Source organism: Crotalus tigris, unplaced genomic scaffold (assembly GCF_016545835.1).
Source record: "Crotalus tigris isolate CLP2741 ecotype Arizona unplaced genomic scaffold, ASM1654583v1 scf7180000018553.2237530, whole genome shotgun sequence".
Taxonomy (NCBI): Eukaryota; Metazoa; Chordata; class Lepidosauria; order Squamata; family Viperidae; genus Crotalus; species Crotalus tigris.
In genome coordinates this window covers 1,908,249-1,932,404 of record NW_024097074.1, presented here as the reverse complement: position 1 = coordinate 1,932,404, position 24,156 = coordinate 1,908,249, and the positions used below count along the sequence as shown (strand labels likewise).

Genomic DNA, 24,156 nt, shown 5'->3' with positions numbered 1-24,156 from the left:
AATATACTTTATTCAAATCTCTTAATTAAGGCCTCTTATTCACTTTCAAATTACTACAGTCAAGTCAAACAGGTTATTGCATGATGCTAAAATTAGAGATTTTATTTCCTCTGGTTTTGTGACTAATTTTGCTACATTAGCTTGGCAATTATTGTTTCCTGCACTGACGGTTTAACAAGGTCATTTTTTCTCCACTTGTTTTGGTTTGAAGGGATTCCAGCTTCTTTGCCTTCAAGCTCAACAGGATCACACAGAATTCATCCGTACCAAAAAATAATCTCCAGGGAGAAATTTAAGCCAGTATTTTGAAGGGTTCACCCGTCCATCACACAAGGCGATAAAATTACATGAATACCTACCTTAATGAAATTTGCATTGATGTAGTCAGAATCTTGCGTGGGAGTTTTTAACGTCAGTTTAACTCGACTGTGATCAACTGAAATACAACAGATTTTGGGAAAATTACTCCGCAAGCCGAGATGATGTGTGTTCCCTAGATCAGGGTTAGGCAACCTCGGCTCTTTTATGGCTCGTGGACTTCAACTCCCAGAATTCCTGAGCCAGCCACGCTGAGGGGAAAGGGAAAAGTTTCCAAGCTGAGCCATGCTGACTCAGGAATTCTGGGAGTTGAAGTCCACAAATCATGAAGGGACCACAGTTCCCCCATGCTGGCTCAGGAATTCTGGGAGTTGAAGTCCACGAGTCAGAAAGCGGCCTAGGCCTAGGCCAGAGGTAGGCAACCTTGGCTCTTTTATGATTTGTGGACTTCAACTCCCAGAATTCCTGAGCCAGCCCTGCTGAGGGGAAAGGGAGAGGTTTCCAAGCTGAGCCATGCCGGCTCAGGAATTCTGGGAGTTGAAGTCCACGAGCCCTAAAAGAGCCAAGGTTGCCTACCCTTGCCCTAGATCAAATGTCAATTTTAGGCAGTCTTCAACTTATGACAGCTAAGCCCAAAACTTCTAAGCGGGACCATTGTCAAGTGAGTTTTGCCCCATTTTATGACCTTTCTTGCCACAGCTGTTAAGTGAATCACTGCAATTGTTAAAGTTAGTAACACGGTTGTTAAGTGACTCTGGCTTCCCCGTTAACTTTGTAAGAAGGACGCAAACGGTGATCACAAGATCCCGGGAGTACGTAACTGTCCCAAATACACGGCAATTGTCAAGCATCTGAATGTTGATTACCTAACCGTGAGGAGGCTGCAATGGTCGTAAATATGAAAAACAAGGACATGTCACTTTTTTTTAGGGCTGTTGTAATTTCAAACGGCCGCTAAACGAATGGGAGTAAGTCAAGGACTACCTGTAGTCACTACAGGCTATAGACCAGGGGTAGGCAACCTTGGCTCTTTTATGACTCGTGGACTTCAACTCCCAGAATTCCTAAGCCAGCCATGCTGAGGGGAAAGGGAAAGGTTTCCGAGCTGAGCCATGCTGGCTCATGAATTCTGGGTGTTGAAGTCCACGAGTCATAAAAGAGCCAAGGTTGCCTACATCTGGCCTAGGGCCTAGGCAGCTTTGTGACTCGTGGACTTCAACTCCCAGAATTCATGAGCCAGCATGGCTCAGCTTGGAAACCTCTCCCTTTCCCCTCAGGGTGGCTGGCTCAGGAATTCTGGGAGTTGAAGTCCATGAGTCACAAAGCGGCCTAGGCTTAGGCCAGACGTAGGCAACCTTGGCTCTTTTATGACTCGTGGACTTCAACTCCCAGAATTCCTGAGCCAGCCACCCTGAGGGGAAAGGGAGAGGTTTCCAAGCTGAGCCATGCTGGCTCAGGAATTCTGGGAGTTGAAGTCCACAAGTCACAAAGGGGGCCATAGTTCCCCCATGCAGGCTCAGGAATTCTGGGAGTTGAAGTCCACAAGTCATAAAAGAGCCAAGGTTGCCCACCCCTGCTATAGACTTACAACAGTAACCATTAAAAGTTAAAAGTATGACGGATGACTGTTTTTCACAGTCACGACCTCTCAGCATCCCCACGGTCACGTGATCCAAATCCAGACGCTTGGCAACTGGTTTATATTTATGACGGATGCTGTATCCCGGGGTCACGTGATCCCCTTTTGAGACTGTCTGACGAGCAAAGTCAATGGGGAAGCCAGATTCACTTAACAACCGGCTTACTAACTTATCAACCGCAGTGATTCGATTCCCTTAACCACTCTGGCAGGAAAGGTCGTAAAATGGGGGCAAAACCCGCTTCACAAATGTCTCACTTAACAACAAAAGTTTTGGGCTCAATTGTGGCCATAATTCAAGGATTCCCTGTCCTGATTTAGTCGCTTGCACAAACGCTTTGAACGTCAACCATCCAAAATCCGTTACACCACAGAATCAACTTCCCATTCGGAGGCAACTGCCTGAAGCAGCAGATTTGAGGATGGGAAGATATTAGTGACAGCCCTCGGCGGTTTCATCCTATGTTGGAGAACAGAAAAGCTTTACAACACATCTTGCTTTGTACCCTTGCAAGTTAGCTTGTTATTCTTAAATTCAGAGGATAACACAAGCCTAGTGGTAGAATTGAAGAAATCCAGTTTACTCTGTGTGTGTGCAATGAGCAGAAGCTGTGCTATATCGCACTTTAGACAACCAATATCTTGCCGTTCCATTTTATTTCAAAGATCACTAACCTCAGGTGTGTGGGTATGTGTGGTTTTTAAGGACACACAGGACTCCAATAGGGAAAAGAGGCAAATGAGCTCTAGAACATGAAATGCTTAGAGTTGTCCTCTTAAATATCCTGGAGTTCAACTCAATTCTTTTAGGTAACTCGAGATATATGTCCAAGTAGTCCTCAAAGTACGAATATGATTGACACCTTAATCTCGGTTGTTGAGCAAAGCAACTGTTAGGCGAAACAGTCACATGACTCCTTCACTCAAAAACCACAATCCCGGCACTTCCAGTTGCGGTCATTAAGCTCTCTCCCAGGTCATTAATTGGACGCAGTAAAAGAGCTGCTGCTAAAGAATTCCAACTCCGTGTGGAGCTGAAATCCTTCCAGCAGGCAGCCCTTTTGTTCTCAAATGTTCTTGCAGTCTGCTGAAGGACTTCCCCTTTTTTCCATACACAGAGGGGAAATCCTTTGGAGTGGCTGCAGGAACAGAAGTCTTTAGGAATTCAGCTCTGTCCCTGCAGTCACACAATAGATTCTACCCTCTATCCTTGTGCATGGAGGGGAAATCCGCTGTGGGGCAGCAGCTGAAGATTTCAGCTCCATTCCTGCAATCCATGCAAAATTTCAGCTCCCCTCCCTCCCCTCTGCTGGCATCCCAACTGACTTTCTAGGGAGGTTGGAAAAAAGACTGCAAAAGGTGATCACATGTCAATTGGTTATAAATGCAAATGGTAATGACATAAAAATGTGGCTTTCTATAAAGCAACTTTTCAGAGGACGTTTATAACTTTGAACAGTCATTAAAGGACCAGTCGTAAATCAAAGGCTATCTGCAGTCTTAGCATCCTGCTAATCTAATCACACAATAGGCAGTGAAGGAAACTATTTCTTTATTTTGTTGTATTTATAAGAAGATAAAAAGCACTAAAAAAAACAACCGGCAATTATCATTATTTAAAATGCCATGACTGCAGGAGAACAGGATCCATTACCTACATATTTAAACTTTCATTTTAATTCTAGTTAAATTTCCACAAATGTGGTGTTTTTTTTTTCATTTAAAGCTATCACTTAAATATCATGTACATTCAAATAAGATACGATCAGAATCTATATACTGTAAAGTCAATGTTCATTCCAGGTTTTCTCTCTTTTTCCTTAAGTTGTAAGAAACACGACTTTTTGAAAGTAGACGGGCATATCTATTAATAAATACCATGTTTGATGATTAAAAACAACTTTTGCTACATTGGTTTGTACACAAAACTTAATATATTTTTTTCCAACACTGGAGATTAGTTTTTAAATAGAAGATGCAAGTACAGCAAAACAGAAGCATTAATATAGGCAGATAAAAAAAGATTAGGAAAAATATGTGTTTCCAAAAATGATTATCATCTAATGCATCTTATGTGTAAGACTGTAAATGTTAATCAGATTAAAAACATTATTAAAAAGAAGAGATTGCGACTTACATGGCAGTATATCTTTATATCTGTTCTTTTTCACATTTTCTTCCTTTTCTCCAGTGATGGTTGGGTAGATCTTTTCTGTTCTATATTTTGTTGATAACCTCCTCAATCTCTGTAATTAAAATGTTCTGAGCTGTTACTTCTTTAACGGCTCCACTTCATCTCTACAAAGGCATATTTCTCTCTCCTTTCCTTTATAACTTTTTTCTTTACATAAACTATAATGGCTTTCTCACATACACACCATGAACCATTTATTTTCAAAATTAAGGACAAGCTAATACAGGGGGGGGAAGCACTTTAGGATGAGCTACCAATTTCTTTACTGCATTCAGAAAAATTATTGGAGCTATTGCTGATTAAAAATTGATCATGTAACTGGGAGCCAAATGAGAGTAAGATTTAAGACACAGGAATGCACACAATTTTCTGACACTCCTTCTTTTTTTCATCTGCTGAGCTTTAAACAGGAATGCAGTCGTGTAATATAGTAACGCCTAAGAATAGAGAAGAATTTTTATGGAACTGCTAGCGCTTGTTTTACCAACTGTAACTCTAAGCCACAAAAACATACACAACATTATTTGTTAAGGTGAACCATATAAAAAGAAAAAAAGAAAATGATGGAATATTTTGTGCAAGAAGTAGTAAACTGCTGATGAACAGACATGAATTTCGGTCAAAGGGATTAATTCATTTTCAAGTTAAGCACAAGAAACTGATTTTAAGTCTCCTTCGAAAATAACTTTCATCTTATGACTCATTTACACCAAGACCCTAAAAAATTTTTTATACATCATCATGTATGTCAGACTCCAAAAATCAAGAAAAACATTTGGGGGGGGGCTATTTCCTAAAGGGTGGGAACCAATATTGTAGTAACATATTAGTCAGTATTTAATTAAGGAGATAAGATAACGTGTATGGTTGAGAGGGTTTTTTTTTTCTTTTTGATGCACTTTTTAAAAAACGTCTTGATTGTTTTCTTCTGGGGTTTTTTTTTTGTCTTTTTTTAAAAAATATTTGGAGTTTTGTATTTTAACTTTCTTTTGAATAAAATTAAAAAATGCAAGGAAAAAATAATGACGTCCACCTTATGTCACATTTATGCCAGGACTCTAAAGAATTTTATACAGGTTGTCCTCAACTTACGACCACAATTGAATCCAAAATTGATGTTGCTAAGTGAGAAATTTTGTTAAGGGAGTCTTGCCCCATTTCACGATTCTTGCCACATTTGTGAAGTGAATCCCTGCAGTTGTTAAATTAGTAACGTGGTTGTTAAGTAATGTGGTTGTTCCCCCCGCTGACTTTGCTTGTCAGAAGGTCACAAAAAGGGATCACGTGATCCCCGGGACGCTGCGACTGTTATAAACGTGAGTCACTTGCCAAGCGTCTGAATTTTGATCACGTGACCGTGGGGATGCTGCCAGGGTCCTAAGTGTGAAAAATGGTCGTAAGTCCCTTTTTTCAGGGCCGTTGTAACTTTGAACAGTCACTAAATGAACTGTTGTAAGACGAGGACTACCGATATCCCCTATTTTGACCGTACTTAGAGAGACTGTGGCATGCTGCAGAACCATGCTGTGGTAAATTCATGAGTATTGAACTGCAGGGGACTTGAGCTTTTTAGACTGGACTTGGTCTAACCACTAGACCAAGCTGCCTCTCTTAGGCAATACTTATGAGAAAGGATCACAATTCATACCACTAGGCCAGACGTAGGCAACCTTGGCTCTTTTATGACTCGTGGACTTCAACTCCCAGAATTCCTGAGCCAGCCACGCTGAGGGGAAAGGGAGAGGTTTCCAAGCTGAGCCATGCTAGCTCAGGAATTCTGGGAGTTGAAGTCCACCAGTCATAAAAGAGCCGAGGTTGCCTACCCCTGCACTAGGCCAAAACCTGGGCTTTCCCCACTGTCTGATAGATGTCGCACAATATTTTTTTTCCCTCAAAAATTTAAAATACCCCCTGGTGCTCCTACACGTTTGCTGAGAACTGCAGCCGTAAGAAATCGTTATCACCGTGGCTCTGCATATAATTCAAGTGTGCATTTAATGTATTGCTATACCGCTTGCCTTAGAAATGTTTCTTGGAAGTTTACAATAAAATTATAAAATTACTTTGTTCAGGGCTGTTGTAACTTTGAATGGTCACTAAGAGAACTGCTGGAAGAGAACCGTCTTAAGCTGAGGACTGCCTGCATATCATCATATATCTCAGATTCCGAAAACCAAGAAAGGCACATTGTGATTCTTCCAAGCCAATTTCTTTAGGGTTCCTCACAGACACAATCTTGCCAAACTAATGCAGGCTATCTCCTCCGTAGACTCTGGGAACTATTGGGGAGGAACTGCCTTCACCCTCTTTCCCTCACAGTCTGCACTCTCACGGGGATTACCGTTTCCCTGGATATCTGCCATTGCTCCAGTAGCTAAAGGCAGCACACAGATAACTTTATCTCGTGTTAAATTCATTTTAAAACCTACTGAGTTCTGCCTGGTCAACGTGAAGCACTTGACACAGGAGGGGGGGAAATGGCGCCCAAATAAACAGAGGCTGAACCATTATTAACAGCAACAATGCAATTCCTGATTCACAACTAGCAGGATAGCAATCTTATCGCTTCCTGTTCAGAGATATTAAGTTCAGCACCGTATAGTGGACTTTTATTTAGTATATCTCTACATCTGAGATATATACCCCACATTTCTAGAGATTTCCTGAGGCAAATTTTTGAGGCACATAAAGAGAAATCTTAATCCAGACTGGGTAATTTTGGGTAGTAGTCTCAAAATCCAGCCTCAAACTGGTTCTGAATTATACAACAGGAAATGCTAAAACTATTGATTTCATAAAATGAGCCTCTTGTATAGCCATTGTACAACTGACCCGTGAAGGACTATCTTTACAAAATACAGATTAATTAATCTACATTATCAGTTGACTGCAACTGCATTAAAATGTTTTAAGTGAGACAAGTCTTTCCAATAGTGAAAACAAACCTCTTTTTAGTACCATATAAAAATTCATTGTGCGTTATATTAATCTTTGTCCACAAATGCTCGGCTTTTTCCATGTCTGTATTATTTTATTTTTCTGCTGAATCAGTGGCCAGATCAGCACAAGATACAATTCCTACAGAAAAATGCCACAAGGAGCTTTATTATTTCTTTCTGTCCACTTTTACTGCATTGGGTACAGGAGTCTTCTTTCCACATAACATCTCTCCCATCTGCGCCTACTTGTATTAAAGAAATTTTAATTTAATGTGATTTTTTTTCTAGAAGTTTACTCAGATAAAGCCAGAACATTTGGAACCATAATATGAATTCAATCATTTCAATAATTAGTAATCGTATTGGTGTGGCATCCTGTTTTTGTGCCCCGCGGCCGCAGCATTAGTGCAAGTAGGGGGATGTGTGCGCACACATGCATGTACTGGCCAGCCTGTTCCTTGGCCCAGTGGCCCGCAGCTCACAGCCCACTACTGGGGCGCAGCCCACAGGTTGGGGACCTCTGTCCTAGAGCTTATAATTCTCAGGATGATACATAGATGTCCCACCTTTTGCTACCTCAGACTTTAGCTAAAGCAGCACGAATAACCTTGTGAAGAGGAACACACATCAGATATTTGCCCTGTCTCAGACTTCACTTATTTATAATTTATGCTTCCAAATAATAATAATAATAATAATAATAATAATAATAATAATAATAAAGTTGGAAGGGACCTTGGAGGTCATCTAGTCCAACCCCCTGCTCAGGCAGGAAACCCTATACCATTTCAGACAAATGGCTGTCCAGTCTCTTCTTAAAAACTTCCAGTGTTGGAGCATTCACCGCTTCTGGAGGCAGGTTGTTCCACTGGTTAGTTGTTCTAACTGTCAGGAAGTTTCTCCTTAGTTCTAGGGTGCTTCTCTCCTGGATTAGTTTCCATCCGTTGCTTCTTATCCTGCCTTCAGGTGCTTTGGAGAATAGCTTGACTCCCTCTTCTTTGGGGCAGCCCTTGAGATATTGGAACACAGCTATCCTGTCCCCCCTCGTCCTTCTCTTTGTTAAACTAGACATACCCAATTCCAGCAGCCATTCCTTATTATGTTTTAGCCTCCAATCGCCTAATCATCTTTGCTGCTCTTCTCTGTACTCTTTCTGGAGTCTCAACATCTTTTTTACATCATGGTGACCAAAACTGGATGCAGTATTCCAAGTATGGCCTTACCAAGACAGTGTAAAGTGGTATTAATACTTCACGTGATCTTGATTCTATCCCTCTGTTAATGCAGCCCAGCACTGTGTTGGCCTTTTTGGCAGCTGCAGCACACTGCTGGCCACAACTGAAATTTCCAATGCTAAGCAAAACAGTTAAGTGAATCGTGCCCCTTTTTATCAACATTTTGCTATGGTTGTTAAGCTAATCACTGATGCTGTTAAGTGAATCAGGAGGTTGTTAAGTGAATCTGGCTTCCCCCATTGACTTTGCTCATCAAAAGAGGATCACATGATACTGGAAACATCATAAATACGAGTCAGTTGCCAAGCGTTTGAATTTTGATCACATGACCATGGGGATGCTGCCACGGTCATAAGTGCAAACTCCAGCCCTAAATCACTTTTTTCCAGAGCTGTTGTAACTTTGAATGACCATTAAATGAACGGTTGTAAGTCAAGGACTAATTGTAGTAAAAACTGTCTTGTTATACGAACCAGGAATTACACTTTGGCATAAATAACTGTGGCTTCAGTTGTAAAACAAATTAAACTTTAACAGCCTAGTGTTAAAATAATCATTTTTAAATCACACAAAGGGACAACTTTTATACTTGCAAGGACTACCAACGGTAATAAATTTGGACAGCCGATTAGCAATAAATGTCGGCAACCTACTACAAAAAGAATTTCTTAATTATAAACAGTAATTCACCACACCTGCGTCAGTAGCATTTATATTACACTTGCCTATCGTCAACAACTTCTTTACTAGCAATTGCTGGAGAACCATAAAATACTTAAGTTGTTATCCGTTGCTTTCGTCCTGACTCATCTCCTGAGGCCACACTGCAGAGTGAGGTTATTGGTGTCCTGTGAGTTAAGCAGTAGTGGTTGAGTTTACGAACAGAACTGGCAAAAAAGCGCCTCAGCATTTTAAGCCTGATCTTTCTTAGGTTTACTTTTTATTTAATGCTTTTAAGAAAACATTCTTTCCTAGATAAGTATATGCCTTGTACAGATCAAGCCAGAGGCTCCCACTATGATGAAGGCTAGGGCTTCAATTGAGTACAGTAATTGTATGAAGGCAGCTCTAAATGACCCTGGCATCTCCATATAAAGACAGAATATGTTTCTTTTTATATGAATGAAGGAGAGGAAAGAAGCGGAGGGGAGGGGAGGGGAGGGGAGGAGGATAAAAGAAAAAAATAAGAGAAAAGAGGAAAGAGGAAAAAGGAAAAGGAAAAGGAAAGAGAGAAGGAAAGGAAGGGAAGGGAGGAAAGATAGAAGAAGGGAAAGGAATAGAAGGAAAGGAAGATAGATGAAGGAAAGGAAAGGAAAGGAAAGGAAGATAGAAGAAGGGAAAGGAATAGAAGGAAAGGAAGATAGATGAAGGAAAGGAAAGGAAAGGAAGATAGAAGAAGGGAAAGGAATAGAAGGAAAGGAAGATAGATAAAGGAAAGGAAAGGAAAGGAAGATAGAAGAAGGGAAAGGAATAGAAGGAAAGGAAGATAGATGAAGGAAAGGAAAGGAAAGGAAGATAGAAGAAGGGAAAGGAATAGAAGGAAAGGAAGATAGATGAAGGAAAGGAAAGGAAAGGAAGATAGAAGAAGGGAAGATAGAAGAAGGGAAAGGGATAGAAGGAAAGGAAGATAGATGAAGGAAAGGAAAAGAAAGGAAGATAGAAGAAGGGAAAGGAATAGAAGGAAAGGAAGATAGATAAAGGAAAGGAAAGGAAAGGAAGATAGAAGAAGGGAAAGGAATAGAAGGAAAGGAAGATAGATGAAGGAAAGGAAAGGAAAGGAAGATAGAAGAAGGGAAGATAGAAGAAGGGAAAGGGATAGAAGGAAAGGAAGATAGATGAAGGAAAGGAAAAGAAAGGAAGATAGAAGAAGGGAAAGGGATAGAAGGAAAGGAAGATAGATGAAGGAAAGGAAAGGAAAGGAAGATAGAAGAAGGGAAAGGAATAGAAGGAAAGGAAGATAGATGAAGGAAAGGAAAGGAAAGGAAAAACTGAGGGTGAAATACAAGCTTCATGTTTGAGGCTATTAAGGTCACAATCCCCATCCACGAACAATAAAATAAAACCCCTTTAAAAACCCAGCTCTTTCTTAATGGTCGAAATTTGTCAAACGTGCCTTCTTCCAATCTGCCTACTGCTAAGCACCACGGAACGTCCTTTTTCCCACAAAAGGCCTATTTGTGACAGAGCTCAGCAGAGATTAAACCCATAGCCTAGAAAACCCCTTGTACTTGGGACGCCAACTTTAATAACCCCACAACTGGTTGAACACTGCATTTTAAAAAAAAGGAATGTAATGTTGCAATGACTCCTGTTTAGGACCGGAGGTCAATGACAATGTGTTCAAAAGAACAAGGAACAGTTTAGTGGCACCAGTTAACACAGGGGTTTTCAAACTTGGCCCTTTGATGACTTGTGGACTTCAACTCCCAGAATTCCTCAGCCAGCGTGCCTCTCAACATCTTTTTTGTAGCGTGGTGACCAAAATTGGCGGCAGCATTCTGGGTGTGGCCTCACTAGGGTTTTATAAAGCGGTACTAATACTTTGCGTGATCTTGATTCTATGCCTCTGTTTATGCAACCCAGGATTGTCTTAGCTTTTTTGGCTGCTGCTGCTTTGACAGACAACCAGAACAGGATCCTCAAAACGGGTATAAATTCACTTAACAAATGACCCTCTTTATGACAGAAATGTTGGGCTCCATTGTGGTCGTAAATCGAGGACTACCCATGGTTCTCCATCAGTTAAGACAGGGGTCCCCAACCCCGGTCCGTGGACCGGTGCCGGGCTGCGGCATGCCAGCAACCGGGCCACAAAAACAAGCAAAGCCCCATCCACGGGATGTAGGCAGCACACAAAACCACGCCCCTGTTGTGATTCCGCGCCAGCCTGTGCTCCCAACAGCGGGGTCTGAGGAATCTGAGGAGGAGGTGGAGGAGGCATTTGAAGGGCCGTCAGCGGCAGAGGGAGGCTCTGATGAATTACAGGACTCGCAGTTTGATGGATAGCCTGGGCCCTCCAGTTGTGTTCCTGACGAAGCTCAGCTGTGTGAGGAGAATGAGTCAGACTTGGAGGACTCACACCTGATGGACATGCTAATTGATGCTCACACACGTCGTCAATTAGCAAGAGTAAATCAGCAGCAGTCAATACGGCAACTCCAGGGTAAAAGGAGAAGGTGTGGGCGGTGCTGGTTGCTGAAGGCAACCGTTTGCAAAGTACTTCTTGGGATCCTGGTTTGTTCGTCTTGCTTGTGACTACTCTTCTGTTTGCATCGTGTTTCCTGTGGACTATTTCCTTCATTTGGATTGAGTTTTGCTGTTTGTGTTTTGGACTATTTGGCAGGTTTGTCACCCATATTAAAAGGAGTTTGTTTTGTTTTAAAGTCTCCAGCCTATTTTATCAACAGGGGTTTGGTCCTTGTGCCTTTAACAAGGACGGCTATAGGCTCGGATAGAACAGCCTCTTTCAGTCCACGGGAAAACCTCTCTCCGTGTAACCGGTCCCTGGTGCCCAAAAGTTTGAGGACCTCTGAGTTAAGATATAGCACATCAAGAATGCCCTTCCCATCCTCTCTTATTTAATATGGTTCTAGAAACTTTGGTTTCGCCTTAGACAAAATACTAATATTTACATTATGGGGGGGGGGAGAACCACTGCAGCTTGAGATTTGACGAATCTGTTCGGCTGCTTTCAATTCCTAAAGGATTTTAATTCCGGAATCACCCGGGGACAGGTGCTGTAAATTACAGGGGGCAACCGTACATCACACTCGCAGCAGGTACTGGCTAAAGGCATACTCCAATTCAAATTCTGTATTTACAGCCAGAGATCAGCAAGTGATAAAACCAAAGAGTTCAAAGACAAGGAAAGAGAAAAGGACTGTGTTTGATGTTAGTTGTTGCCTTGTTTTAACGGCTGAGATAATAAGCTTGGCGATTGTGTAGGCAGTGGTGGGGTTTGGGCCACAGAGATGAAAGTGGGCGTAAAAATTGTCTAGTCTACCAGGTTCGCTTAGTTTAAAAAAAAGGGGGGGAAGGGGTTTTATGATGTCCTTTCAAGAGCCTTACATAAATTACAGTTTTTTTTTTTTAAAAAAAAAAGGACAGGTTGAATTCTCTCAATTTCCCCAGACCCCCAAGGGCAGGAAACTGAGTTACAGGAATATTGCAAAACCTGCCAGATAACATCACAAATGAAAAAAGATGGATGCCTGCAATAGTATTCTCCCTTCTAATGTTCTTCCCACCTTAGCCTGTAAGATAATCAAAACTAAAAAGCTGACTTACTATAATAATAATAATAATAATAATAATAATAATAATAATAATAATAATAATAATAGTAGTAGTAGTAGTAGTAGTAGCAGTAGTAGTAGTAGTAGTAGTAGTAAAGTTGGAAGGGACCTTGGAGGCCAAAGCCCCTGAAGGCAGGACAAGAAGCAACGGGTGGAAACTGATCAAGGAGAGAAGCAATCCAGAACTAAGGAGAAACTTCCTGACAGTTAGAACAATTAACCAGTGGAACAACCTGCCTCCAGAAGCGGTGAATGCTCCAACACTGGAAGTTTTTAAGAAGAGACTGGACAGCCATTTGTCCGAAATGGTATAGGGTTACCTGCCTGAGCAGGGGGTTGGACTAGATGACCCCCAAGGTCCCTTCCAACTCTCTTATTCTATGTTCTAAAGCTGGCACTCTCTAACAGCAAACCAATGGATATTTGACCATCAAATACTCTCCTTTTGTTTCTTTCCTGTCCTTCCCACAATACACAAATATGCACATTTGGAACCTCTTTCAATATGTTTTACATTGACATGGGCTGTCATGAAGAAGAAGGGTGCAATCTATTCTCCAAAGCACCTGAACGCAGAACAAGAAGCAACGGATGGAAACTAATCAAGGAGAGAAGCAACCTAGAACTAAGGAGAAACTTCCTGACAGTTAGAACAATTAACCAGTGGAACAACCTGCCTCCAGAAGTGGTGAATGCTCCAACACTGGAAGTTTTTAGGAAGAGACTGGACAGCCATTTGTCCAAATGGTATAGGGTTTCCTACCTGAGCAGGGGGTTGGATTAGATGACCTCCAAGGTCCCTTCCAACATCATCATCATCATCATTATTATTATTATTATTCTGTGTGTGTTCCTGCTATATTTTAATATAGAAAGCCAGTGATTTATATAGCTACTGCAACATCTCTGGTCTCAGGAGGTAAAGCTCCAGCATAAAAAAAAACATATATCTATTAATTCAATCGAAGAAGGGTATCTATATTAAATTAGTTCAGCTTGTCACTCCATGCGCTACTCACAAAGTCGTACGTTCTTGACAAACCTATCACAATCAGCGCCGCCGCAAAAATGCCCAAAATAGAATTATCTTCCATTTTCTGCTGCTGACAAGTACGACTGTAGTTTTTCCTTGATGACTGTAACATACAACTTCTTTTCACACTTTCCAGTTTGGTGTGCAAAATAATAAATGAACATATCCTCTTTTCCTGCCTCGGAGATTTTAATCAAAGTATCACCCAAACTGAAGTTATAATTCAGGGGTCTTGAAACTTGGCCCTTTTATGACTCGTGGACTTCAACGCCCAGAATTCCTCAGCCAGGCACGCTGAGGGGAAAGGGAGAGGTTTCCAAGCTGAGCCATGCTGGCTGAGGAATTCTGGGAGTTGAAGTCCACAAGTCATAAAAGGGTCAAGTTTCAAGACCCCTGTTATAATTCATAGTTGTCTTTTTCGACTGTATTTTTACCATAATCCTTGTTTAGCTAGCATTAAATTTTGCACATTTGCCTTCTCCTTCCCCTTGATTTTTATGAGGGGACGTTCAACAAAATGCAGAAATGTTAAACTCAAAACCACAAGGCAGGTAGTCCTTGACTTTCAACCATTCATGTAGTTAGCATTCAAAGTTACAACGGCATCGAAGAGACTTATGACCGTTTTCACACTTAGGACCGTTGCAGCCTCCCCGTGGTCATGTGATCAAAATTTCAGGTGCTTGGCATTGGTTCAATATTTATGACAGTCGCAGTCTCCTGGGACCTTGTGATCCTTTTTTGCGACCTTCCGACAAGCAAAGTCAATGGGGAAGCCAGATTCACTTAACAACTATATTACAAAGTTAACAATTGCAGTCATTCACTTAACAGGGATAAGAAAGGTCGTAACATGGGGCAAAACTCACTTAACAATTGTCTTGCTTAGCAACCTTAGCCTCCAAAAAAGCTCCTTTCTCCAAACGAAACAAATCCTTTATCCCCCAAAGCCTTCCCAGGTAACTTAATAATAATAATAACAAATAACAATAATAGAGTTGGAAGGGACCTTGGAGGTCATCTAGTCCAACCCCCTGCTCAGGCAGGAAACCCTACACCATTTCAGACAAATGGCTGTCCAGTCTCTTCTTAAAAACTTCCAGTGTTGGTGCATTCACCGCTTCTGGAGGCAGGTGGTTCCACTGGTTAATTGTTCTCACTGTCAGGAAGTTTCTCCTTCGTTCTAGGTTGCTTCTCTCCTTAGTTAGTTTCCATCCGTTGCTTCTTGTCCTGCCTTCAGGCGCTTTGGAGAATAGCTTGACTCCCTTCTTCTTTGGGGCAGCCCCTCAGATACTGGAACACTGCTATCATGACCCCCCCCCCCCAACAATCACAGAGCAAAGTTGCCTATGTGTGTATGTGATCACCAGGAAGTCTCCCAGCAACTGTCCTGTTTCCCAAAGGACTCACTTCCAGGCAGTGCTTCATTTCCCTTAGCAGACTTTGCCCAAAGCTCAGAGGCCGTGTTCAGATGTTTTGCACAACCTTCATAAATAGACATGTCTTTCCCAGAACAAACTGGATTACGGTTTCCATCATGGTGATTCTCTGACAGAGACAGTGGCACGACAGAAATTATGAATCACTAGGTCTGTAGTTCTCAGCCTTGATCACCCATCCAGGACAGACTGGCAATCTGACCTAAATAAATAATTTTAATCGGTCTAGGAAAGGCAGTGGCCCTGCAGATTGGCGAGGTGCGCAGTGACAACGTCAAAAAACAACGGGCGACAATCCTTCCGACGCTTTTCTCAGACTTTGCTTTCCCTACAAGTCCCGTCAATTGTCCATTTTACGACACGCTGGCTGAGAGTGTCTGGGAGTTGCTCTTCTCTGCACTCTTTCTAGAGCAGTGTTTCTGAACCTTGACAATTTTAAGGCATGTGGACTTCAACTCCCAGAATTCCACAGCCAGCAACGCTGGCTGTGGAATTCTGGGAGTTGAAGTCCACATGCCTTAAAATTGTCAAGGTTCAGAAACACTGTTCTAGAGTCTCAACATCTTTTTTTTTTACATCGTGGCGACCAAATAACCAGAGTAACATTATCGAAAACCTGGAAATTTCTGTTCAGACTCAAGCAGCAGGTTCTACCTTGATCATTTATAACCCAGCGCTGAATCTACATGTTCGCTGTAAGGACGTGCTATGCGGGCGAGAAAAATTGAGCCATTATTGAGTATCAGCCGCTGAATTGCCCCAGATTGTTGAAAGCCAACTAAAACAAATACGCCGTTATTTTCTTACAGGAACGGAGTCTCTCAGACATCCGGTGAGCTACAGCAAGTCAGAATGGGAGAGAACAATTGGAGGATGATCGACATCCTTTACACAATCTATTACAAAACAGGCATCTGAGGTCGTGTCAAGTCTTCTTACAACAACAAAGCCAGAACAGACCAATTAATTTCCCTGAAAGTTCCTAGAGCTGGTGAAAAAAAAAATCAGGAAAATACTGAGTTTTTTTGTTTTTTTTTTTAATACTGGTATTAATGCAATGCAAGGAAGGCACTTCACCGGACTAATTAATCGGAGATTTTTCCCTTTGGCAAAAGACAAGGCAGGATGAGGTGCAGGTCGTCCTCTGCTTACGAGCCCAAAAGGTATGCTGCTAAGCGAGGCACTTGTTAAGCAAGTTTTGCCCCGTTTTACGACCTTTTTCTTGTCGCCGTCGTTAAGCGAATCATTGCATTTGGTAAGTTAGTAACACGGTTGTTTAAGTGAATCTGGCTTCCCACATTGATTTTGCTTGTCAGAAGGTCGCAAGAGGGGATGACACGGCGACCGTCATAAATGTGAGTCACTTGCCAAGCGTCTGAATTTGGGACCACGTGACCCTGGGGATGCTACCAGGGTCCTAAGTGTGAAAAATGGACGCAAGTCCCTTTTTTCAGGGCCGTTGTAACTTTGAACAGTCACTAAATGAACTGTTGTAAGACGAGGACTACCGATATCCCCTGTTTTGACTGTACTTAGAGAGACTGTGGCATGCTGCAGAACCATGCTGTGGTAAATTCATGAGTATTGAACTGCAGGGGACTTGAGCTTTTTAGACTGGACTTGGTCTAACCACTAGACCAAGCTACCTCTCTTTGGCAATCCTTATGAGAAGGGATCACAATTCATACCACTAGGCCAGGGGTAGGCAACCTTGGCTCTTTTATGACTCGTGGACTTCAACTCCCAGAATTCCTGAGCCAGCCATGCTGAGGGGAAAGGGAGAGGTTTCCAAGCTGAGCCATGCTGGCTCAGGAATTCTGGGTGTTGAAGTCCACAAATCTTAAAGATGCCAAGATTGAGGACCCCTGATATAGGGCAGAGGTGGGCAACCTTGGCTCTTTTATGACTCGTGGACTTCAACTCCCAGAATTCCTGAGCCAGCATGGCTCAGCATGGAAACCTCTCCCTTTCTCCTCAGCATGGCTGGCTCAGGAATTTTGGGAGTTGAAGTCCACGAGTCATAAAAGGGCCGAGGTTGCCTACCCCTGCACTAGGCCAAAACCTGGACTTTGCCCACTGTCTGATAGATGTCGCACAATATTTTTTTTCCCCTCAAAAATTTAAAATACCCCCTGGTGCTCCTACACATTTGCCGAGAACTGCAGCCGTAAGAAATCGTATCACCGTGGCTCTGCATATAATTCAAGTGTACATTTAATGTATTGCTATACCGCTTGCCTTAGAAATGTTTCTTGGAAGTTTACCATAAAATTATGATTTGTGCTCTATCAAATAAGAATTGGACAGAATGTGAGGTTTCTTCAAATAAAAATAATAAAGATGCAGCTGCGTTCCAAGAAAGGGAGAAACAAAAGCAAGAATAAGTGCCATTCCTGCAGGAGAGGCCTAGAGAAAGACAACTGAAGGAAGGAACAGCAGACACCTCACAAAGCATTGCAGTATGCAGGAGGCCTGTCTACAAAAAAAAAAAAAAGGGGGGGGGAGAACAACTCAAGAGGTCAGTCTCAACACATGAAGCAGCAACTCCCTGATGAACTTAATGATCAATCAATTCTGTAATGGGAAGGCAGTCTGCCCAGGATCCTGGACTAACAGTGTCTCAACTACTACAGAAAACGAGATAGATGGATTGGGAGGGAGGGTGGACTGGCAAGCGGGCAGGCAGGGATGATAGATAGATAGATAGATAGATAGATAGATAGATAGATAGATAGATGGATGGATGGATGGATGGATGGATGGATGGATGGATGGATGGATGGACGGACAGACAGACGATAGACAGACGATAGACAGAGACAGACAGACAGACAGAGGTAGATAGATAGAAGATAGATAGATAGATAGATAGATAGATAGATAGATAGATAGATAGATAGATAGATAGATAGATAGATAGATAGGCAGGCAGGCAGGCAGGCAGACAGATGATAGACAGACAGGCAGGCAGAGGGAGGGAGGGAGGTAAGTAGGTAGGTAGGTAGGTAGACAGACAGATGATAGACAGAGACAGACAGGCAGTCAGGCAGAGGTGGATAGATGGATATATACAGAGAGAGAGAGAGAGAGAGAGAGAGAGAGAGAGAGAGAGAGAGAGAGAGAGAGAGATGATAAACAGAGACAGGCAGGCAGGCAGATAGAGATAGGTAGGTAGGTAGGTAGGTAGACAGACAGATAATAGACAGACACAGGCAGAGAGAGAGAGAGAGAGATGTAAATAGGTAGGTAGGTAGAGAGATGATAGCTAGCTTGATAGACAATATATAGTCTGATTGCCTCTAAATCTCATAAATCTATTATAACTCTTAACCATCAATATCCTGCTCTTCTACTAAATTATCTCACGAGCAGCCCATTGCGTGCATAAACATCACCCTAAAATTATATACTGTAGAATTCAACAGAAATTGATTTCTAAAAGCATGCTTATAGGAACTTCAACTAGTAAGTACAAAAAGGCTCAAAGCAGGTCTAATAAAAGAACACGATCCAAAGGGGAGAGAGGGCTGAATGGAACGAAGCCCAGACAGTTTGAACATGCAGTCAGTTTACTTTCCCAAGTGGGTAAAGCCCTAGAATAAAACATCGCATTTGACTTCTTTCGAGGCCTTAAAAAAAAAAAATTGCAGAAGGTCACCCCGAAACTAAAATGTATTTGCCTAGTTCGCAGCTCAACACAAATGCAGACAGAAGGGCGAATTCGTGAGTCGGTATGTTGTGCAAAAATCTACATCGCTGTGGCGATGCACACAACATCATCCACGTAACACCTGCCATTTACACAAAGTAGGTAGTCACCACAGTAATCCGTTTGGTACAAAATCCATTGCATTAAAGCCTGGGAAATCGAAATGTGTGTTTACTAACTGGGCATCGCGCATCACCCAATCCAGGAGGATTGGCTTTATATTCCCTTCTTACGGTGAACCGCTTAAAAGATAAGTATTTTATTAGATTTTTTTATCCCGCATTTATTACCTCAGAAGGTAACTCAAGGTGAGGGATGTACCTAATACGCCTTCCTCCTCCTATTTTTCTCCACAAGAACCCTGTGAGGTGAGTTGGGTTGAGAGAAAGTGACTGGCCCAAACTCCCCCAGCTAACTTCCAGTACTAAGGGAGGACTAGAATTCACAAACACCTGGGTGGCTGGCCTAAAGTCACCCAGCTGGCTTTTATGCCTAAGGCAGGGCAAGAAGTGACCATCTCCCATTTTCTAACCTGATGCCTTAACCACTACACCAAACTGTCTCTCAAATATGATAAAAATTAAATAAACTAAACCGAACGAGAACAACCGACGTTACTGACATTAAGGCCACCGAGAACAAAAACAGCCAAAGAGGATAGGGGGGAAAGTCTAATAGCCACTAGGTCCTACTATCCACTAGGACAGTGTTTCTCAACCTTGACAATTTTAAGGCATGTGGACTTCAACTCCCAGAATTCCACAGCCAGCCTGCTGGCTGTGGAATTCTGGGAGTTGAAGTCCACATGCCTTAAAATTGTCAAGGTTGAGAAACACTGCACTAGGATGTTCTGAAAAAGCCAACTTTTAATGCCTCTACTAAGATACTAGCAGCATGGAAGCTACAGGTAGACTTTGGCTTAGGACAGTCCATTTGGTGACCATTCAAAGTTACAAGGGCACTGAAAAATATGACTTATGGCTTTTCACACTGATGACCATTGAAGTAGCCCCAGTCATACGATCAATATTCATATGCTTGGCCACCGACTCATAGTTATGACGGTTGCAGTGATCCGGGGTCATGTCATCACCTTCCTATGAGCAAAATCAATGAGAAAGCTAGATTCACTTTACAACCAGGGTACTAACAACAACTGCAGTGGCGCAAAAGGTCGCATAGCGGAGCAAAAATTCACTTAACAAATGTTTCACGTAGCAAACCGAACTTTTGGGCTCAACTATGGCCGTAAGTCAAGGACTTACCAGTAATCTTGGACAAGTCAGTTGCAACAGAGAAGACTCAACTCCTTGGGCTTTACCTAATGCAGGAGAGACTGGAGCAAACCTACCTTACTAAATCTATTTGAAGGTTAGAAATTTAGATTGACTGAAAACGCACGCCTGTGTAGCAAACCCTCACATTTACCAGACCTCATTTTTTGCAGTAGGATACAACAGATCAATCATTCAAACTTCATCTGTCTTTCATGGATGAATAGCCATTAAATCAAAGACCTGTCCATTAAATAGAGGCTTTATTGCAAATGATGCCATTAATGTCAATTACATAATTGTGTAATTGATGCAAACGGATGTAAGAGAAATAAATTTGGATTTAATGGACAAGCCCTCCAAATGGCCCATTAAATTGAGGTTTTGCTACATAAGCTTAATACAGCTGGAAAGCGATTGGGTGAAAGGGAGTTTATGAAATCAATACAGATAAAACACCTCTCCCCCCCCCTCCCATTTTCACATATTATTTGTGGCAGGTCTCTTACAAGAAAATTTTTATCACAGTAAAATACGTAATGTTCGCTACACATTTCCAAAGCTTACATCTGGACTGCAGTAATTCAGAGGTCAAAACAAATTTGCAGGCAATGAGCCTAAACAAAATTCCCTTTTAATTTTTTTTTTTACTCCTTAGAATATAAATTCATCAATAAAAACAAACTTCCTTTCAACATTATTTTTCAACATACGTTGCTCTGGTAACAGGCAATACCTTAATAAATACTCTGTATTTCAAGTACAATTAGGATGGAATCTTGCTGCGACTTCTAGAAATTGGCTGCAATTTCCAAGTTCGTTTACTTAAGCTTCCTACAGTAAACAGCCTGCAGGCAGTCCTTAACTTACAGCTGTTCATTTAGTGACCGTTCAAAGTGGGGAAAAAAGTGACTTCAAATGATTTTTCACACTTTGCCGCATCCCCAGGGTCACATTATCAAAAATGGATTCATATTTATGACGCTTGCAGCGTGCCGGGGTCATGCGACCACTCCACTTGTTAATGTGGGAGCCAGATCCACTTAACAACTGTGGCCAGTTGTTAAACTTACTTAACAAATGTCTCAGTGACAAAAAACGTCAATTATGGTCGAGGACTACCTGTAACTTTATACAGGGAGCAAACCCCACACTCGCTAGCACCAATGGCATTACCTAGCTGGGTGATTAAATGTCTGCCAGCAACTAGCCCAGCTCAGAGAGCACCAGGGACTCCAGAGCTCCATATATTCCCTTCTATCGGAACCAGAAGGATTTGCACATTTCGTTTCACAACAACAGGCAGAGCGCAAGAGCTATGACGAAACACAGCAGCCATAACATTCTTAACTTTGTGCAACACATATTCCAAATTTATGAAACCGTCTTGACAGCTGGGAGAACGTGCACCGAGATAACCTCAGAGTTAAGTTTTAAAAGCTAGATCTGGCTTGGGTTTTCTAGATCCTTTTTTTTTTTTTTAATTATTTGCTTGAGAAACAATGGGATCTTTTCAGCCCGAAGAGTCATTCTTTTTTCCAAGCCTTCCTAAATTAGGAGGAGGAGGAGGAGGAAATGACTTCCTAAATCCACTTCCCCTTCCGCGTCTCAAACCTGACACAACTTTCAACGGCTCCTTTGATCTTTCACAACATCCCCCCCCCCCAGCTGGACATTTGCTTCGAAAATTTCTATCTTCTGAACCAGAAAAGGCAAGAAGAAACGGGTTACTCTCTCCACATCCATAGGATGCACTTAGGCTGATCCTTAAAAGGAACTGCACCACTATCGGAACGGATGTCGCCCATCACGTCCATATAGCCAAGGGGATGTAAAAATAATACATCTGAAGACGAGGGAGCTGCAACCAGTTGTTTGGCTAAATACGGGTAAGACCTACAGCCAAAGGGGCCGCCAGTCTCCTAAAAAAAGAGATAAAAGGTAAGGAAAATGCTGCGGCCGGAGGAGGAGGAGGAGGAGGAGGAGGAGGAGGAGGAGGAGGAGGAGGAGGAGGAGGAGGAGAGGGCAACGAGCGAGAAAAGGCCCCCATCCCCTTCAAAGCTAGGGAGGGAAGGCGGGCAAGACCTGGAAAGAGTCTCACCAACACAGCCTGGTAGTGTGAGGAAAGATGCAAAGCCCTGGGAAGAATGACATCACCAGTCCGGAGAAAGATTTTTTTAAAAAAAGACTTTGCTGTTCCTTTGCCCACCTTGATGGGCAGTGGGCATTTCCCCACTGGGGGAAATGGGAAGAAGGGAAAAGGAAAGGGAAAGAGAAAAAGGGAGGAGGAAAAAAAGGAAGAGAGGAAGGAGGGAAGGACAACAAGGGGAGGGGGACGGCAGGGAGGGAGGGGGAAAGAAGGTGAAAGGAAGGAAGGAAAAAAGAAAGGAGGGAGGGAGGGAAGGAAGGTGGAGATGAAAGGAGGAAAGAGGGGAGGAGGAGGTGAGTGGGAAGGAGGGAGGGAGGGAAGGAAGAGAAGGAAAGAAGGGAGGGAGAAGGTGAAAGGAAGGAAGGAAAAAGAAAAGGGGGAGGAGGAGGGAAGGAAGGTGGAGATGAAAGGAGGAAAGAGGGGAGGAGGGGGTGAGTGGGAGGGAAGGAAGAGGTGGAAAGAAGGGAGAGGAGAAGGTGAAAGGAAGGAAGGAAAAAGAAAAGGGGGAGGAGGAGGGAAGGAAGGTGGAGATGAAAGGAGGAAAGAGGGGAGGAGGGGGTGAGTGGGAGGGAAGGAAGAGGTGGAAAGAAGGGAGGGAGGAGAAGGTGAAAGGAAGGAAGGAAAAACGGGAGGGAAGGAATGGAGATGAAAGAAGGAAAGAGGGGGGTGAGTGGGAAGGAGGGAGGGAAGAAAGAAGAGAAAGGAGGGAGGAGAAGGTGAAAGGAAAGAAAGAAAAAGAAAAGGGGAGGGAGGGGGGAAGGAAGGGGGAGATGAAAGGAGGAAAGAGGGAGGGAGGGAGGGAGGGGGAGGGACAAAAAGGGAAGGAAGGAAAGGAGAGGGGGAGAGGGGGGAGGGAAAGGGGCGCCCAGGGGCCTTTCCAGGCAGCCCATCTCCCGCCCGGGGAGGCTCCATCCCGGCACACACCCTGCCAGCCGCCGCCGCCGCTCGATTGTTCGCCCGCCAAGCAGGGGAAGCAGGGAAGGGAAGAGCGGGCGGCCCTCGCCCCCCTTCCCCTCCCCCCTTGCCTGACCCTCCCCCTCCCCCCTTGCCTGACCCTCCCCCTCCCTCCCCGGGGGGGGCGCGAGCATCCCTGCGCAGGAGCCCCCCTTTCCTCCTCCTCTTCCCCCCTCCCGCAGAGAGCCGGCCCCGCCCTTCTCCCCGCCCCCTCCTCCCTCCCTCCCTCCCTCTCTCTCTCTCTCCCCCCCCCTTCCCGACGTACCATGAAGTCGGCGGCGAAGTTGTCCTCCCCGTGGCGCTCGGCGGCCTCCTTCATGGCCCGCACGCGCTGGATGAAGCGCCTCAGGATCTCCTCCTGCTCCATCCTCCGCCGCCGCCGCCGCAGCAGCAGCAGCGCCGCCGGCGACCCAGCCTGAGGAGCCGCCCGGCTCGCCTGCCGCTCCCGCCGCCGCCGCCCCAACTTCCGGCCCCTCCTCAGCGAGCCTCTTCCCCCCCCCGACGGGAAGGCCCCCCGACTTCCTCCGCGCCGCGGCCGCTCCCTCCCTCCCTCTCTCTCTCGCTCTCCGCCGCCAAAGCCGAAGGACAGAACGGTCCGATCCTCCCTCCCTCCCTGCTGGCCTGCCTTGCCCGCGCGCAAGCGCAAGTCTCCTCCGCCGGGCGCCGCCCCTCGCCCTGTGGCTCAGGCCGCGCCGCGCCGCCATTGGCGAGCGGCGGCGGCCGGTGCCCGCGGATTGGCTCGGCCGCTAGTCCCGCCTTCTCTCCGTACCGCGGGAGAGCTTCCTTTTTGCCCACCCCTACATTAGTCCCTGGGAATGGGCTCATCCTACCGTTTCGGATCTGGGGCTCTGGGATGTACCATTGTGGTGCGGGAGGAGGAGGGGGGGCGGCAGCCTTGAAAGGCCAGGGAAGCCTGGCCCGGGTTCAGACGGGCATGGCTTCATCTCCCGAGGTTGCGATTGATGCTGGAGGGGGGTT

At 43.9% G+C, this 24,156-nt stretch overlaps 1 protein-coding gene across 1 annotated transcript in view; it reads right to left on the bottom strand.

The window, feature by feature from the left end:
• Window positions 1-23,669, bottom strand: part of PTPN12 (protein tyrosine phosphatase non-receptor type 12) — a 53,297-nt gene extending 29,628 nt beyond the window's left edge. The window contains exons 1-3 of the mRNA XM_039354503.1: window positions 23,444-23,669; window positions 4,095-4,203; window positions 360-436 (exon numbers count right to left, since the gene is read on the bottom strand). Coding sequence (XP_039210437.1) covers window positions 360-436; window positions 4,095-4,203; window positions 23,444-23,545 — 288 coding nt within the window. The 5' untranslated portion in view covers window positions 23,546-23,669. The remainder of the gene's footprint in view (window positions 1-359; window positions 437-4,094; window positions 4,204-23,443) is intronic.
• Window positions 23,670-24,156: the final 487 nt, after the last annotated feature.